The 18,614-nt window shown below is 45.9% G+C and overlaps 1 protein-coding gene across 5 annotated transcripts in view; it reads left to right on the top strand.

Annotated features, from left to right (window-relative positions):
* The window catches only part of PRDM11 (PR/SET domain 11), a 49,057-nt gene that overhangs the window by 14,915 nt on the left and 15,528 nt on the right, over positions 1-18,614 (top strand). For 3 of the 5 annotated variants that reach the window (XM_077180020.1, XM_077180019.1, XM_077180021.1), the window contains exons 2-6: positions 3,289-3,407; positions 3,786-3,889; positions 4,760-5,022; positions 5,822-5,889; positions 16,137-16,256. In XM_077180020.1, coding sequence (XP_077036135.1) covers positions 3,292-3,407; positions 3,786-3,889; positions 4,760-5,022; positions 5,822-5,889; positions 16,137-16,256 — 671 coding nt within the window. In that variant the 5' untranslated portion in view covers positions 3,289-3,291. Of the gene's footprint in view, positions 1-3,288; positions 3,408-3,785; positions 3,890-4,759; positions 5,023-5,821; positions 5,890-11,141; positions 11,558-13,161; positions 16,388-18,614 lie in introns of those variants that run through there. The other 2 variants (XM_077180023.1, XM_054635794.2) reach the window with 2 other exon arrangements.

Below are 18,614 nucleotides of genomic sequence, written 5' to 3' on the forward strand. Positions count from 1 at the left end.
AATTGGATGATACTTAGAGCAGCTTGGTCTAATGGAAGCTCTCTCTGCAGTGGTATTGGAAGTAGATGATCTTTAAGGTCCCTTTCAACCCAAGCCATTCTGTGATTCAGTACATGAAAGGAAACCTGACTAAATAAAGGGTCACAGTGTGACAACAAAAGGAGCCCCATTCCTGGTAGTGTAGTAGTCTCAGCTGGGAATTTTTGGATTTTTGGTTCAATGCTAATCAAGAGGCAGAAATTGGTCTCTTCTCCCTATAAACAAGTGATAGGATTAGAGGAAATGCCTCCAGGTTGCACCAGGGTAAGTTTAGATTGGAAATTACAAAAGAGTTATCAAGCATTAAAACAAATTGCCCAGAGAAGTAGTTGCGTGAGTCCCCAACTCTGGGAGTTATTTAAAAGACATGTAGCTATGGCACTTAGGGATATGGTTTAGTGGTGGACTTGGCAGTGCTAAGTTTATGGTTGGACTTTATGATTTTAAAGGTCGTTTTCAGCCTAAATGATTCTATGATTTAGTAGTGGACTTGGCAGAGCTAGATTTATGTTGGACATGATGATCTTAAAGGTCATTTGCAGCCTAAATGATTCTCTTGGTTCTAAGATTGTTGGTGTCCTGGGAAAAAAAAGCACAAAGTTAATTTGGATTATGTTTGTGGGCAACATAAAATCTGAGCAAGTTACAAGTAGTGAAAAGAGGTGAGTTAGTGGTGAACTTGGGTGGTGCGTGTGTGCTGGGTGGGACAACAAGGAGTTCTGTGAAGCAGTCACCTACTCTCAGAGCATGTGGGAGGGCTGGCAGGATGCATGGTGGCCTGGGAGCTCCTGCAGGAGCAAGGGCTCTTACAGCAGCATGGTGGTTCACTGAAAACAGAGCCCCAGCTGAAAACAGAACCCCAGCTGGGCACGGTGACCAGAAAGTAAATGCAGCACTTGGACACGAGCACGGCAATCCTGAGCAGGGGCAGGGAGGGCGTTATCTCAGTGCAAGGTGCTGCTCCTGCCAGTGTGCTGCGCAGGAATGTTGCTGATAAGTAGGAGGGAGTCCAGGGAGGACCAGGAGAGGGGCAGGCTGCATAATGTGCTATACAGTAAAACACAGAGCTTCATGTGTGAAGTAAACACAGTGTTTTTTTCTTCTTTTTTCCCCTTTATTTGGAGCTATGAAGTAGTTTAACCGGAGCTGAAGGAAGCACGGTGACCTTCCTTGGCAGGAGGTCAGACTGTATCATCATAGGGTCTCTCTCACTCTCTAAGACTCCATGGGGCAAGAGTGGGAAAGGAAAAGTCATTTGATCTTCAGAAACAAATATATGCATCTCTTCCTATTGAATGATTGGGGGATATGGGTGTTTTAACTTCATGTGTCCTGTCTGCCAGGCTTCCAACACAGGTGGTTGTTCTGACTGAGAGCATCTGCCCCACAGGCAGCATCCACCTTTCCTGTGACAGTGCCGGCCCCACAGCTAAGCAGCTCTGAGGCAGCACCTATCTCTTCTTGTCTTTAACGTTTTCCCACTCCCCAAGCTTTCTTCCTCTTCAGCTGCTTTACTGCAGACTTTGCAGAAAAGACTTTTTCTTCTCTGAGAAGGCCAGGTAGGCCCTGATTGCAGCACTGGCTGGTGAATAGGTACAGGACTGCAGAGCTTTCCTCTTGCTCCAGAGAGCGCAGACAAGGGACTCAGCCTGCCAAAATAATGAGCCCTACTTTGGCGTTACTATCGCTTTCCTTCTGAATGGCTGTGGCAATTCTGAAAGAAAATCTGTCTTGTTTTGGACATCCTGTAAAGGCTTAAAAGTGCATGTGTTTTCCTATGTCTAGTTGTACTTATGCTGGGGCTTTGCTTTCAGACCACTGTATGAGTATTAAGTAACACTCCTCCTTGATAAAGGCTTGATAAATGTCTTTCAGGCTGCACATTGGCATGTGAGAAGTTTGATTGGAAAAATAAATCATTTGTCCCCTGGCACAAAGCAGAGCCAGAGAGGTTGGGAATGGCATTCCTTCTTGTGGTAAATAGGGCAGAAATGCAGACCAGATTTCTATGGTGTTCAGGCCCATACAAGCATGTGTGGAATAAGAAAAATTCCTGTCTCCAGGGGTTTGTGAACATGAATTTAGAAATGCCCTGAACCAAGCCATGATGGGGATGTGCTCTTCCACCATATTCCCTGACAGAAGTGTTCTGCTGTGGAGGCCCTCTGTCAGCACTGCAAGTATGCAGCATAACAGAGCATGTCATTGGGCAGTGGACGTGGAAGGGGCCGTCACAGGGGATTTTTGGGGAGCAGCTGTGAAATCTGTCCAATCTGGAGTGGTACCTGAGAGCAGACTGTTTGTATGCCTTAGAGGAAGTCTTAAGATGAATGCAAATGAAGAGATGAGCAGCACGCTAATTTGTTCCTTTTCTCAAGCTGAGATGCTCTTATGCTTAGTGGCCCTTCCAAAAATCTAAATTAAATCCATTCCAAATTATTATCACTTGGCATATGTATATTTTCTCTTCAGCACCACACCACAATGGGAGGGGGAGGGAAGTGTTATTGTTTTGGAGCTTGCTGTCCTTAAACATCATTAAGTGATTGATGATTTTGTGAAGTGTCTCCTGGCTCTTGTGTTGAGCAGAGGGAGAGGCATTTTTACTATGGCAGCCTTGCATGCCAGAAGGGTGGTGGCGGCAGCTCAGCTCTGGCTGCTGTAAAGGAACATCACAAGCATGATTTGTGGAGTCCTAAAGGGTGCTGTAGGCACTTACCTGTTCCTCAGAGGTGTCCAGAGCACATAGAAAGCTCTGTCTGCAGGTGTGTAGTACACTGTATTCTGTTCCCAGATGGAGACTAGCATACGTAAGGTCTGTAGGCAGATCCTGTTCAATGCCCCAATCTGCATTCCTCTTTCTTGTCCTTCTGCCCCCAAAGATTTGCTCTGAGGTAGTGGTGCTCCATGTTCCCATAATGTATCACACCCATCACTCATAAATTCCATGTGCATTGGAAATCCTATGTGTGTTTTTCATGGGCTCTGTGAAGCATACTTCAGATTCTCCATGGCTCACGCTCTTCACCTGACCTGCAGGTGAACTGCTCTTCCCTCCCCAGTGCAGGAAGAGGTTTCCACATGCACATGTGGGTGCTCTGGTGTGTGATGGCAACTCTTGGTGCCAGGAGGGAGCCTGATCTACTGGCTGCATCCTGGCCTGGGGCAGAAGGCTGTGGTTCCTGGGGGAGCAAGGTTGTCATTTCTCAGCTGCTCATATTTCTACTCCCTTCCTTCATTCTTTTTCAGAACATGAGTGAGAACTTGAAGGACTGTTTGATCCAGACCCAGGCTTCCTTAGGGGAGATGGTGACGATAAAAACAGAGGCCTGCTCTCCACACCGGGACCAGGAGTATGGACAGCCTTGGTATGTGGCCTACCTTTGGTCTGATGTGCTCTAACCCCTTCTCTCCACCTTCCTCACAGCTTAAAGGTGGTTTTGAGGAATATACTTGAGCTGCTTGAAGTTATTAAAGCTCTTCCTTATGAGGTCTGCCTTTGGGTGTTTGACAGGGATGGTTTCCTACTCATGTACACCTGCTGTAGCTGAAGCCATTTCCTGCTGTGGGCTTTAGCCTTAAGGATCTGATACAGCAGCTTTTGGCAGGGTGGGTGGCAAGTTTAGTTATTTCTCTGCTACAGTGATGGGACTGAAGGAGTTGGTCAGGCCCCATTGCTTCAGCTTCTCTCTGTTTGCAGTCCCAGCATCTTGCTAGGTTAACATCATCTGTCATTCCCTCCTCAGCTCTGGAAGGCCTGACCCACAGTCCATGGAGATGGAACCCAAGAAACTGAAAGGGAAACGGGATGTAATCATGACCAAGAGCTTTCAGCAAGTGGATTTCTGGTGTAAGTGTCTTATGAGTGAGGGAAAAGAACCACTGCTGCTTGTGTAGACTTTGGTCTTCCCTGTCAGTTAGGGGTAGGAAGCAGGGGGAGAAAAAAAGCCAAGGACAAATTTGCATTCCTATCTGAAAAGACTGGCATGGTTGGTAGGGAAATTGTTGCACAGAAGCAGCTTGTCCCTGAAGGGGCTAGGCAGAAGTAGGGAGGTAGGAGGAAACATGAAAGCTGGAAACATGAAAATGCACATTGGAAAACTCTGAGAGTCTGGAAAACACAATGACTTGAATTCAGAAACTGCAAAGGGAGCATTGGGCAGATGACAACTGTTTCCCTCCTATTTTGGAAAGAAAACTGGTGCCATTTATGTTGGCATACCTACAGATTATCAACTGGCAGACCTGCATCTATGTCTGGAGACACGACAGGTGCCTGGGATGCTGTCTCTCTCCCAAGCACAGAATGAAGGCTATATGATGAGGGCATTTGTTTTCAGGGATGCTTGTTTTAGCTGCCCTCTGGTGTGTAGGGAATCCAAGCTTTTGGCTGGAGGACTTGCTGCTAAGCAGGGATGTGCAGGGAGCCCTCAGCATCTGTCTCTGCAGGTGGTGATGGGCCTTTCCACGTGTGTTCAGCCATCAGTGGCAAATGCATGCAGGGCACCAGGGCTCAGGCAGGTGCAGGTGTTGGTAGGGGAGGTGTGGGTCGGGGCAGAGCCCATGTTGAGAGGTGTGGCAGAACAAGGGAGCATCTGTGTGTGTGTAGGCTGCAGTCTGGGGAGGGGGCTCAGCTGGGCCAGGGAGAGGACAGGGAACTGTCCTGAATGCTGTGCATCATGTCTGCCATACCTAACCCCTGTTTCCTTCACCTCTGCAGTCTGTGAGTCCTGCCAGGAGTACTTTGTGGATGAGTGTCCAAACCATGGCCCCCCGGTGTTTGTGTCTGACACGCCAGTGCCCGTTGGCATTCCGGACCGGGCAGCGCTGACCATCCCGCCTGGAATGGAGGTGGTTAAAGAACCCAGTGGGGAGAATGACGTGCGCTGTATGAACGAGGTGATCCCCAAAGGTCACATCTTTGGGCCCTATGAGGGGCAGATCTCTAGCCAGGACAGGTCTGCAGGATTCTTCTCGTGGCTGGTGAGTGACAAGTTTCCCCAACTAAGTGACACCTCAGCCATGCAGTTCAGAGCTGGGGGAGTCACGGGCTTGTGGAGCCAAACCTTAGCCATCTTCTACCTTCTCTGAAGGTCTTTTGCTGGCCACATGGGCACTACATCAGCATCAGCCTGCCATAAATATTAGTAGCTTAAGGGTATAGATAGATGATCTAGAGATTGCAGAGTTCTCTCATGAGCCTCTAGCACTCCCTCCCAGCCTGCCTGAGCAGAGGAGGTGTCCAAGAAGCCAGAAAAAAGATCCAGTCCATCAGGAACTGATCTACATGCAGATTCGAGCACCAAAACTCTTTTCCCCTCATACTACACAACTTGATTAGTATATGAGATAGAGAGATCACTGGATCAACTCATGTTAATTATGAGACTTGCAATGTAGGACTTGAGTTATTAATGGGAAAAAATTGAGACCTGCTGATGTGAAATGCTCCTCACAATTTTCTGTCTGTAAAATAAATGTGTGTCTCAGCCCTGTCCCAAAAGGGAAGTTAGTATTTTTTACCCCAGGATTGTTAATGATTTTGTCAGCTGCATCCATAGTTACAGATATTTGTACATAGAAAAATGGCTCTCAGTCAGTTCAGAGTAGCCTCTATGCACTTCAGGTCGGCAGCCTGTAGTACTGGGATAGTGGAGATTCACAGTATAGAGTTTCACACCATGACTCAAGGCTAGAACTGAAGCAGTGATTTGAGATTCGTAGACCTTCTCCTGCCTGGACAAGCTGGTTGATGTGCTGCATCCATTCTCTTGTTGCACAGATCGTTGATAAGAACAACCGCTACAAATCCATTGATGGGACAGATGAAACCAAAGCAAACTGGATGAGGTGAGTCCAGTTCTCTTCTGTGTTCCCTTTTGGGACTCTGTCCTCCAGAGAGAGGCCATCAAATACTCCTTACTGTTTTGTGTGTTGGAATGCCAAACCAAAATGTCACCATCATTTTGCAAATGGTATGCTTGTACTCTTTCAGTATTTATTGTAATTAGTATCTTTGACATCAGATTCAAAGAAAGGGTCTAAAAAAAAGACAAGAATGTGTATATGGAGGATTGCTATTTTCTGGAATGAGAATAAATGTTAAAGATGATCCTATTTATCCACTCTTACAAGCACTGACAGGTCTCACTCCATTTTTTTTACTCATTCTTTTCTGTTATGTTCAAGTATTTGCAAAATGCTTTGCATTGCCCCCGAGGTAACATTTGATTCTGTTTGGGTTTTTTTTCTTTTTGTCCCTACTCATCTGACAGATACTAAAAGAGGTGCTTTTTTTTTGCTTTCTTTCTGGGCTTCATTTGAAGCAGCTGTCGGTGCTGGCTGTGGGTTGGCAGTGCCAGCTGTCCTGTGCGAGGAGAAGGGCGAGCCGGGCGACTGGAGGCAGAGCTGAGGCGTGCGCTTGCACTCCCTCTGCTGGCCCTGCGCCTCGGCAGAGCAGCCAGCAGCTGCAGCAGGGAGGGACAGCGTGTGGCCATGGGACAGCGTTTCTGGGGTTGGCAGAAATCTGCAAAACGTCGGTCACTGAGGCCTCGTACGTGTGGCGAGTCACCAGAACGGGGCATTGCTGCACGGTGAGGCCCGTCAGACCAGTGCTGCTTCTGTGGGGAGCTTTGGAAGTGGTTATTATCAGGAAGGCATTTCCTGCAAGAGTAAGGCAGCGTGGGATTACCTGGTTTGTTGGCCTGCGTGTCTAGGATTTCAGTTGTCCCTCGTTATGGGAATAAAAAGCATGAAGTACAGGTAAATGCAAGATTGACCTATCTGGTCCTATCTGGTTGCACCACTTTTGGCCATTTCAGTCTTCAGGTGGACAGCAGCTGTTCTGACATTTATGTTCATAAAGTTCAGAAAAGGATTTCATTTTTCTGTAAGGATTCCAGCTGTTACAGTTGTTCACTGCTGGATGAGATAAAATACTAGACCAGGGTTGAGGCTGGAGTCATCACTTCAAAAAGAAGCAGTGATACATTGAAGAGGTATAGGTATGCAGACATATATCTTGAAGTAAAGTATGCAAAGTGCAAAAATCTGCATAGATTTGGATCTTTGTGATCTGCATGAGAGTGAAGCTGGGGAAAAACAGTTTTGGAAAGCAAAAATTCTATGATGAGCTCTTCTTCCTACTGCCATGAGCATAAGTTTCATGTCTGGATTTAAATAGGCATTACTCGTGATGCTAACACCAAAGAGCAGATTATTCTTGCCTAAACTTGTATTTGCTATGGTTCAGTCTCAGTATGAGTGTGGTCTGGGCCATTGTGTACAGCCTTGAAAGACATGGAGGTTATGGCTTTGTGGAAAGGGGATGTTTGTGACCCCTCATGGGAAGGGTGTCATCAAAGGGTCTCTGCAGGCTATACCAGTCTTACTGACCTTCTGATTTTACTCTTGAAAAGTGCTTATAACCAGTAGTATTATATAGAGTCTGACAGTTCAAGTGGCAATGGGAGTCCTCAAAAAGCCTTGATTTTGTTTGTTAGCCCCTTTTAGACTAAGGTGTGCTCAATATTCTATGCTAGAACATCACCTGACACTGAGATCACACACAGGAACCACACTTGACTTCCAGGACGCTGTAGACAGCGCTCTTCTTGTTTTTCAGATGGTGCTCTTTGCTATCACTCACAGATGGAGTGCTTTGCAAAGCAGATCTATTCCCCTGCTGGGTAGGTGGGTATGGCATTGGGAGGGCAGCTTGGGCTGACTCCTCTCTCTTCTTGTAGATCTGGCTATTGTTTCTGTTGTTTGAATACCACACCTGAGTCCATTTTCATGTTGCCTGAGGACAATATATACACTGCAGCACTTGCTGGTTTAATTTCAAGTGCCTGTTTACCCAAGGCAGTGGATGACAGGGAGGAAGGAGTAACAAGTGCAGCAGATGGCATGGCAATGGTAACATCCTCTTGCCCTTTCCCTCATCACTTAGGAGTTAGTCAAGACAAACCTCTGATGCTGGGAGCGTGTTCTCCTAAGCTGGCTGCTGGCACATGGCGAATGCACCCTTCATCTCTACCCAGAGTAAAGCCCTGCTGTTTGCAATACTACAGGAACCTCCAACATATGCAAACATCTTACTCCTTTTTTTTTTTTTTTCTGGTGGCTGTTTACTGTGGATTGCAGGAAGCAAAATAAATGCTGTCTTGGACACAAACCGTAAATTGCTGCTGATGGCACTTCTTGGGGATTCTGAAGGGTTGCAGAGGACCATTCATTTTCCTGGTAGCTTCTGAGGAAATTCTCTTACTCAGTTTCTGGTGTCCTCTAAAAATAATGGATCTGACAAAAAACCAGAAGTAATTCAGAAAGTCCAGGAAAGTCCATCTTTCTGTGTATGTATCACTTGGCCCAGAACCAGATGTAGGATAGAAACTGAATCTTCCTGTATCTCCTTGTAATGGAGGCATCTCTGATTTGATTTTCATATAATAATATAGCTTGGAAGGGAGCTCTGGTCAAGTGTTCCAGTAGCCTGCCCAAAGCAGGACCAACTTTGACTAGTAGATCTATTTGGTACAGAGCTGCTGTTTCAATTTTACAGGACCTTTTAAACATAAGCATTTAAACAACAGGCATGGTTACTGTGACTGCCCTTGTGTTCAGGGTGAGTAAAAGCCACCAGCCTATGAACATCATTTTGTTGAACATCATAAACTGATTTCTGCTAGCTTGCAGCAAGTGGAGGAAATGTTCTTATCTATTACAGAGTCAAATTTATGCAGAGCGAAGGAATCCTAAATTACTGCAGGGCTGTGATCCTCACAAAGCCCTGGGAAAAATTACGTGCTTGTTTCTTAGAGGCCAAGAAAAGTGGAGTTGATTGATATATTTGTGGGGTAATCTTAAAGTGCCTACTGTTCAGTGTGTCTTGCACTTTCAGATTAACCTGGGCTGAGGTGTGAATTCACAACCTCACAGCTGGGGCTGCTCTGGAGCTTGCTGAAACCCTCATGGCATCACCAGAGAGGTACTTGTAGATATCAGTGACTGCCTCTAGGGACATACGGCATGCTACAGGAGAAAAGGATCCCTCTGACAGTAACACTGTCTGCATTTTTATTAGGAGGAGGTTGATGTGCCTCTTAGGAACCTAAGGTTAATTGAATTTGTGATTAAAACTGGCCAGAGCTCATGACTCGATGTGTGGCAAGTTTGCTATTGGAATATGTAAGTAAGATTGTTTTGACCCAAGTTGTGCCAGAGCATATGAGTGGAAACACTAAAATCTGAATATCCAGGCCTACCATAAGCTGTGCTAAGTGCACTTGGTGGGATATCCTGTCTGGGGAAAGCAAACAGGGCTCTAATTCCCCATTGGGGCAGCTTTGCTGGTGACAGCAGCTGTGAGTTTGGCAGAAAAGAGGGGGCACCAGGTTTTGTGACCCTCTGTCTCCAGAGAGTGCTGTTCTGTTCTGCAAGCTCACCCCTACCCAGAGCACTTTGCAGAATACTGTTACACTTTTTCACCAGAGCAGCTTGTCAGTGGAGGTTTGTTGCCACCTCATGGAGGCACTGATGATACTGTGCAGTCATGCTTACCTGATGAGGGCATACACCAAGCCCAGTTCTGCTGAATGCCATAAAAGTCAAACTGCAAATATCCCCTTGCTCAATATTTCATGTAGCCTTTTTCCTTCTTCTTGTGTTCAACTGGGAGAACTCCTTTTTCCTTTTAAGTTTGGCGAGATGTCTGTTGGGGTTTAGATTTCTGTTGGGGTTTTTTGAGATTCAGGATAACAAGTGCTTTGCTGGCTCTCCATCATTTCATTACCATCTTCTCTAAATACTCTTTCTTTCTCTCTATAAATGAAACTTCACCAAGAGAGTATCTCAAGCATTCATTTATGTTTGTTCCTGTGAAATGCCTCTGTGCACTTAGGTCCCAGCTCTCTCCCTGATGTGGCCTGGATTTGAGCAGCTTCTCCCACTGGTTTTCCAGCTTTAACCAAACTGACACTTGCCCTGATCGCAGGCTGCAGTGTCAGTGAGATTGATTAAACAACAATTACAGGAATTAACGACTGGGAAGGAACTAGAATGCCATGGGTCAGCACCTTTCTGTAGGTTCAGACAGTCTGTTTTCTCTTTCCTTATTGAATAGATCTACTGCCTTCTTTTTTTTTTCCCCAATAACAAAACATAGTTAGGACTAATGTTTTGTTTATTTTGTAGTTTTCTTTGACTGTGGCTGGAGAAATTAACATAAATCTCCTTTGGACAAAACTGCTTGTTCTCAGGATAGCTGCCTCTTTTTCTCAATGGGCTGAGGCTACAAGTTGTTCATCTGAAGCACCAGAAACTGGATGCAGGCTCATGTTGGTGGCAGTGACAGAAAGCCTAGCCAGGAAAATCAAGTGGGTGGCCTCATTCCTTTTGAGAACAATGGGAAATGGCAGCCATTTCTGGGTGAAACAAAAGCTTCCTGTGAAGCAGACAAATGCTGGATGTAGAGTACCCCAGTGCTGAAAAAAGAGATTTTTCCTTAGGGAAAGCAAGTTGCAGAAATTGCCCACCAGTCTAATCAAAAGTCCTACATACCGTAAAAAAAATCCAATTTGATGTAGCCTTTTCATGATATCCTGCAAGTTGTAACAGAGAAGGTGATATAAAAATTTCTGTTGCATGTTATGCCAGATAGAACAATAAGATATGTTTCAGGCCTCTAAATTTTCTCTAAGTTTCAAGCAGTGTCACATTAGAAGCCAGTTCACCGCTCTAATTGCAAGTTATCACGTTTTTTTTCTGTGCACAAAATGTGGCAAGTGATGTGAGGCTGAACTGAAAATCTTATGCATAAGTCAGAGCATCAGATGATGTGTAAAATTTGATTTTAACTTTAAAGCTGAGAAGGCTCCTTCACACTAGTGTTGCTTGGTATTTTTTTTCTTAAGCTTGAAAATTGCCTTCTAAAAACAAAACAGCTGCCTTTTCCTGGTGAGAGGTTGTTGTGGGTTGGGGGAGCTGGATCCCACCAAGCTCCTCTGCCCCAGTACTGCACTGGCCAAGTGGTTGGATGCAGGGGGTTGCTTTGCGCTGATTTCCTTTTACCCAATTATGCTTTGCGGGATGTTCAACCCAAGGAACATGGCTGAACGAAAGAGGAAGCCCAAGTTTTCCAAGGAAGAACTGGACATTCTGGTCACTGAGGTGACCCGAAATGAAGCCATGCTGTTTGGGAGGGAGACAATGCGTCTATCCCATGCTGACAGGGACAAGATCTGGGAAGGCATAGCCAGGCAGATCACATCAGTCAGCCAGGTCCCCAGGTCTGTAAAAGACATTAAACACAGATGGGACGACATGAAGAGAAGGACCAAGGACAAACTGGCACTCATGCAGAGGTCCCTCTCCAGCCCCAGCAGTGTGGGGCAGCCCTCAGCCATCGTCCTGACCGCCCATGGGAGAGCCATCCAGTCGGTGCTGCATTCCTCCCACCAGAGGCACGGCTGCCGCCGGAGAGTGGATCTGGATGTGGTTGACAGCCTAACAACGAGCTGTAAGTATCACTGCCTTAACACCTCTTTGTCTCATGCTTGCATATCTCAGTTTGACACCAGAAGAGCACTGTGTGTTGTGTGAGATGGCTGGGTTGCCTGTCCTTCTGCTGTGGTTGTTTTCTGCTCTGGTGGTTGTGGAGCATTGAGATGGATTGTTTCTAAGTTAAGGTCATCTTTATGTGTTTGTCTAGTTCTTTTCCATACTGTCATCTGAGAGTACATAATAGATTATAAGTATGAATTAATCCTACAAGTGAGGGAGAATCTGTAGTTGAAGTATGACTGCCTCCAGTCTGTGGAAAAAGTGCTTGTAAAGGATTAGGATATCTTCACCTTGATAAAACAGCAATGCTACAAAACTGAAAGGCATCTGCCTGTTGCCAATGGATCACTTCCAAGAGAGCTTTGGGGGTCTCAGTGATCGCTGGTGTTCATTGCTGAGATTGGGCCACTAATGATTTCTCAGTAGTGGTCTGAAGGATCAGCATGAACACTGTGAAAAAGGTAGAGAATAATGACTCCTTCTTCACTGGTTCTAAAGAAACTGCTGGCCCTGCTTTTGAAGTTAATCTTACACCACAATTCTCAGACACCTTCCAGTGCTAAACCACAAGCTGCTTTGTGCAGGTCCTTTCCATAATTTTGTACACAGTTTGCTTTTGTGGCAGTGCGGCTGCTTCTTTGTGAGCTTTTAGGGATACAAAGGAGAGAAAGAGATGATAGCTTCTTGGGAAGTGAGTCCACTGATACCTCATGGGTGGCGCTGTGCTACCACACTAGGTCTGATCCTATATCTGAAATTGTTAGTGGGAAAGCAAGAACAAAATCTTCCAGAACTGACAAGGTGGGACTTGGTCATTCTTTGCATCTATCTTGGAAGCCAGTTGCACTATTTCAGGGGTAAAAAGAATACAGGTTATACAAGGAAATAGTGGGCAGTTGCACCAGGTGAAACCTTGTCTCTTCTTACTCTTCACATGCCTGTACCTGTGAACTGGCACATCACTAGATATTTATCAGACTGGTTATAGTTTTCCTGTGGCATTTTGCTTTGGTTTTGATTTTGCATCAAGTGTATTTGCCTGATTAACATAAAAAGTCTTTTGCTGCTTTGTCTGATTGCGTCGTTGTCTTAGCGATGCCAAGCCACGTAGTGGCTTTGCAGAACACACTTTGAGAGAAGCAAATACAACATCTACAGTCTTCTTAGTGCAGAGGATGTAAGAGGTGATGGGGGAGCAGGATTTTTACATGCGAAGTCTGTGTCCCTCCAGAATATTTGTGCTAGCTACCTATGGGTTTGGGGAAGAGAAGTCATTGCTACTGTCTGAAATGGATTCATATTCTAGTAGTGAACAGTGCTCTGTACAGAATACCACAATAGCTTCGGTTCACCCACTCTCAGGTTTCTCATGGCTAAGCTTGTCACACAGATGCTAACATTGCATGTTGAGTTACGCATCAGAAGCTACAGGCTTGTCTGAACTGGCAGGCTGGGGGGAGGGGAAAACCCTTTTTCCATGTTCTTTGAGATACCCTGAAACAGAAGCCAGTGTTGAGAGGGATTTCACATTAATAATTCATGCTTCCTCTTCTGTTTAAGCTGATGAAGATGAAGAGATGCCAGGCACTTCTCAGGAACACCACTCCTCTTCGCTGACAAGGGCTGGTGCAGGTGTCAGTCCGTTCTCCAGGCCCTCCTTCCTTCGCTCCTCTTCCTCATCAGAGCCCTTGGAAGCTGCCAGCCAAAGGCAGGACCTGCACTGTCCATCCCCACGCACCACCTCGGCCTGCAGACCCCCGCACCCCCGCACAAGGAGCCCGCCCCTCGCCAGCTTCGACCGCCAGCTTCTCCATTCCCATGCACAGCAAACAGACCTGTTCAGGCAGTTCTGCCAGGAGCTGGTCGCCATTCACAGGGACATGGCACATAGCATGCATGCTGTCAGCCAGAGTGTGGCTGACCTCACCAGCCTGGTCAGCCAGATGTGTCAGACACTGACAGAAATACGTGATGGCGTCCGGGCTTTCCAGAGGATACGAGATCCTAATGCCATGCCAGGGTCCTGTCTGCAAGCAGCTTGCTCTAAACAGCCCCCCAAGCCCAGTGCAGAGTCTAACCAAAACTCTCTAAAACTCGCTCCTGCACAGGCCAGCAGGTCACGAAAAAGAAAACATCATTTTTTGTCTGTTTCACATAAAGTAAAGAAGGATGCCCCTTCCTGAGCTGCTGCATGTTCACATGGCTTCCCATGTGTATCAGTATTCTGTGGAGAGGGTCAACAGCTGACCCAACCCATCCATCCCCCCTGCTGGCTAACAGAGCAGTATGAATATGGCAGCTAATTGTAGGACTGGCCCTCTGCAATGGCAAAGAGGAATCTCAGATACTGTAGAGCTTGGAATGTAGGACATCTTTGGGTTCATAGAGATTAAGAGTTTTCACTGTCTTCCCCATGCTTTAAATGCTGTATAAACTAAGAGATGCAATAGAAATCATTATCTGGATATCTTCCCATGCCTGTGAAATATTTTTTACTGAAACAGCATGCTACAGAGATCCCTTTGTAATCAACTCACAAATTTATCCTACTACTGCATTTTCATTATCTTCCTCAATATTAGTATAGGCAGTATGTGCAGAAATACAGACTTACGGCAATTAAAAACTCTTATTGATCATTGCTTTTATCTTTCATTCAGCAATAGTGGGCTGTCTCAGGGCTGACTGTGACTTATACACAGCTTTGGGAAGAGGAGTGTAAAAGCAGAGCTTGTGCAGGGAAGGGAAGAAGGCGTGATTCTGAGGACAGATCTGAGCACCATGGGGTTTTAGACTGCTGAAAAGGGTTGCAAAGGCGTAGGCCTTTGCAAGGATCCTGCAGTGCCACATGAACTTGTGTTAAAGAGTTCAACTTTTGTTTGCTCCAGTCTGAAACCCCTACCTTTCACAATTGCAGTTAAGATACAATTATTTCATCATATGACAACATTTAAATATAATTGTATCATATTATTGTCTTGAATGTTGTCAAATCTTCAGTTTTGAACAACCTCACCTCTTCAAAATGTGGGAGACTGAACAGAAACCAGAAAAGACGTAAGGCCTGCTACTTACATCAAGCCAGTTTGGTTTTGTTTTACTGTAATTCTGTCAGCTTCAGTACAGTTACATTGCACTTAGTTTTATTTAGGGTGGGATCTGTACTGTGTTTTCCAGTCAAGAAGAGTTTACAGTCTAAATTCACAGCTACATAGGTTAAAATCTTAAGCATGTTGATTTTATATTGCTTTTTTCCCCCATATACATGCAAGAAAGAACTGTGTTACAACATTTGAATTGCTTTAGAGCTGTGTGAGGTTCCCATGTAAAACACTGATTCTGAAACTAGGCTTTAATAGTGTCACTTCAGGTGGTGATAATCTACATGTGATAATATGTCTGTTTTCTCCTTAATTTTCACCTCTGCATCTAGCATGCTGCCCCCATGTCTGGAAAAACCCAGACCATTATCCTGATAAGCTTCAGCAGGGAAAAGGGTCAAGGTGTTAAACACACAGCACACCATGCTCTCCAGGCTCTTCTACTGTATTTGGAGGTTGGTTGCAGGGCACTATTCCAGTTAACATGAGTGTGCATCATCATCATGCCGTGGCTGGGCTACAGACTTGGCAAAAAAGTTACAGAAACTTCTATGGAATTGAACATAGGCAGCGCCGTGTAGCAGAAGGATGCCTTGTTTTGTGTGGTCTTCAAGGGCCATCTTTAGCCTGTCTGGCCTCCTTTCAAAGTATAGTGCACTAGCTTCTTTCCTGAAAAGTCCATTGTATATCTGCTGTGTCAGGCATTCATTACATGCTTTTCCTTTTTTTTTTTTCTTTTAAGATGTTCCGTAATTCTAATTCAAGTAATTTATTTTTAGTGGTGCAATAAAAGATTGCTCAAGGAAGTAGTGGTCTGGCAAGGAAAAAAGCCTCATTCCTGAGGAATGACCCAACTGGTTTCCTGCAAAGGACATTCCCTTTAGTGCTGGTGCCAAACCAGGGCAGAACTTGCTCACCTTCCACTGAGGATGTCCTTTTACTTCTTTTGAAACATTCGTATTTTGCAAAAGTCATAGCCTCTCTTCAGATGAAGGGCAGGTTGGGAAATCTGACAGAAGTGGTTCTAATTTGTGAATCAGAGAGAGCTGAAAGGGTGATATGTTTTAAAGGCTTTCTGAGTCAATATAGTGCTGCTGCTATATATTAATATTAGTATTTTATATTTTTATAATATTTGTTCTCTACTGATGCTCTCCCATGGGTATAGCGGTAAGATGAGCTCCTTTGATGTTGTCCAGGGGGATCCCTTCTGGGAACCCTCAGGTCTGCAAAGGAGGAGACTTCTGCACGTGCTGAGCACTGGAGGGAGTTAACATTATTGCTGCCATCAGTTTGACCACACAGATGTATTTACAGAGAGCATCCTGGTGCCCTTAATGCAAATCCCCAAAGGCTGGGTACTGGTCAGGAGAAAGGACTTTTTACTCTAAACTGCCTGATGTCTCCCCTAGTTTCCTCTGTGGACTATTACAGATTGGCCAGATCTGGGGACATGTCTCCTGCCCTGTGTAGACCCCTCGGTGGAGTGGCTTTTCTGTACTGGCTCGCAAAGGATACTTCTTCCTGCACCTATCATGTTTACTGGCTGTTGAAGTAAGTGTCTTTGTCAAAGCAAACTACTGTGCTCAACCCTCGTATCTCCATGTCTTGTACATGCTGAAAAAATTCTCTCTTTAAAAGTATTTTTATTAAGAATGCAATAAATATGTAACACTTTTAACACAGCTGCTGTTGAGTCGTTTGTTTCTCTCTACAATTTTTGCCTGAGCTGGTAACTAGCTTGTCACAGGTGTGGCTCTCCTGGAGACACTTGGCATCAGAGCACAGAGGCAGGGTTTACAGGAATGGCATCCCATGGCATCAGCCTGGGCTGGTGGCTGCTGTCTTGCATGGGATCTCCTGCCCTGGCTCTGTGCCCAGAGTTGGTTTGGGAAAGGCCAGTGGCTATGGAGTGGCAGCAGGAAGCCATGAGGCAAGTTCAGGGCTATAGTGGAGAGAGAGAAAAGGGAAGAAGCCTGAACCTTCCTCCAGCTGCAGAGCTCTCCTCCATCCTCACCATCTCTTTGGATCCTCACCGGAGGCTCTGTTCCCTCCTGGGAAGGAATGATCCCAGCTGCAGAAAAATAATGACATTTTTTCTGGGCATGCTCACTTCCCATCCCAAAACTTGGGAATTTGGTGTCCTGAGTGGGCTGGGCCTTAGTAAAAATGAAACAATGATTTTTATTTGCTGCTGTCTAGAGAGCCTGTGGGAAAGGTGGTCCTGCAGGGCAAGGAGCTGTGCCTCTGACAGCTGTGGGGGTGATGCCAGCCCCAATAGCTGCAGATGGGTCAAAAGTGGTCTCAATTGGTGCTATGTTTGGTCCTGAGTAGCCTGGTCAGGAACTGTGGTATTCTGGAGGCTGGCCTGTCCCAAGGACTAGCCAGGACATGAAATAATGGATTTGTGACTGGTGGCAATGCCTCTCTGCAGGACCACGTGCAGCTGAGGATGTCTGGGTCTGCTGAAGGAGCAGTATGACTGCTCCTCCTCTCAGGATCACAGGATCCTCCCTTGGGAAACCTTCTCTGCAAGGAGGGCCTTGTCCATCAGTATGCAGTGCTTGGGTCAGCCTAACCATGCCTGTCCTGGGTGTCCAAACCAAGGTAGCCTCCTTGCTTCAATCCAAATGGAATATTTGGCATTGGGAAGGGGACTGGACACTATGCAGCCTTTGCAGGAAGGGCTGGGTTTTTCAGGATGTGAGCACTTTGGCCTTGGGATGTATGTCAGTGAAGGCTGATCATGCAGTCTCTCCTCAGCACGTGGTTTGTGCCCCTGGGTCACCAAGCTGGCTGCACTTTTGTGGAATGATTTTCTCCATCCTTGGAAAGTATCTGCCTCTAATTTGTGGTGTGCGGTGGCACTAAGTGTCTCAGACCAACAGTTGGAATGTAGGGTTTATGCAGTCCTTTGTAACCTGTGTCTTTTGTGCCTCTGGAGAAACTGGAGCCTGGGGCTGGGCAGCACTGATTCAAAACTGTGTCTTCTGTGTGGATGATCTCATCCCATTTACCTTACCTCAGGGAAGATGGAAAGCTTCCTCACTAGGAATGTAAACCACTTGCTAGCTGGGTGCAGCTGAGAAGAAACATGTTTGTGACTGGATTATCCCAGAACTCTGTTGGGGGCTTCTGATGAGAGTGGCTGTGCTAGTAGCTGCAGGAGGCTGGATGAGCAGCCAGGCAGCATTTGCTGCAGTGTTGCAGCAGTGCTGCAGCTCATGCCCTGCTGCCTGCACTCTCCTCCCAGCCCGTTGCTGCTCCAGCAGGTGGCCAGAGCCACAGGATGCAGGCAACAGAACTGAAGGATACTTGGGCAGAAACATGGAGGGCTGTAGAAGCAGAAGGAGAACAGTGAACAGAAAAAGCTCATGCTTAACAAAATACTTCATAATAAAAGTGAGCCCTAGTGGGAATAGTTAACTTCCCATTCAAAGTATTTTCTACATCTCACTGTCAAATACAGTTTACTGAAAATGCACTAGACCATCCTGCCATTGCTGCATGAATTCCTTGGTGCCACTGGCTGTGGACATAAAGGTCATGTATGTTATATTATGGATCTCTGAGTGACTTTAGGTTAGTAAATCTTCACAGGGGCAGCCTGATCTGTTGTGGATGGTGGGATGCAAAGCAGGGTCTCTCCTTAGCTTGTGCTAGGAAGCATCCTGACATTTTGCTTGGACTGGAGAGAGCATCCTCTAGGATCTCCTGTGCTGCAAGGCATCAGCACATTGGTCTGTCTCAAGGGTTGTGGTTCTCATGACTGGCTGAAGGCACGCATACACCTTTTGAGTAGTGATAGCTAACTCACAAAAGCAATAGCCTGACAGCTGTGTGCTGTTGCAGGACCTCCTTCCCACCCCACTGGTCCAGGTCTCTCTTCCTTCTCAAATACACAAACTAGTA

Source organism: Agelaius phoeniceus, chromosome 6 (genome assembly GCF_051311805.1).
Source record: "Agelaius phoeniceus isolate bAgePho1 chromosome 6, bAgePho1.hap1, whole genome shotgun sequence".
In the NCBI taxonomy this organism is placed as follows: domain Eukaryota; kingdom Metazoa; phylum Chordata; class Aves; order Passeriformes; family Icteridae; genus Agelaius; species Agelaius phoeniceus.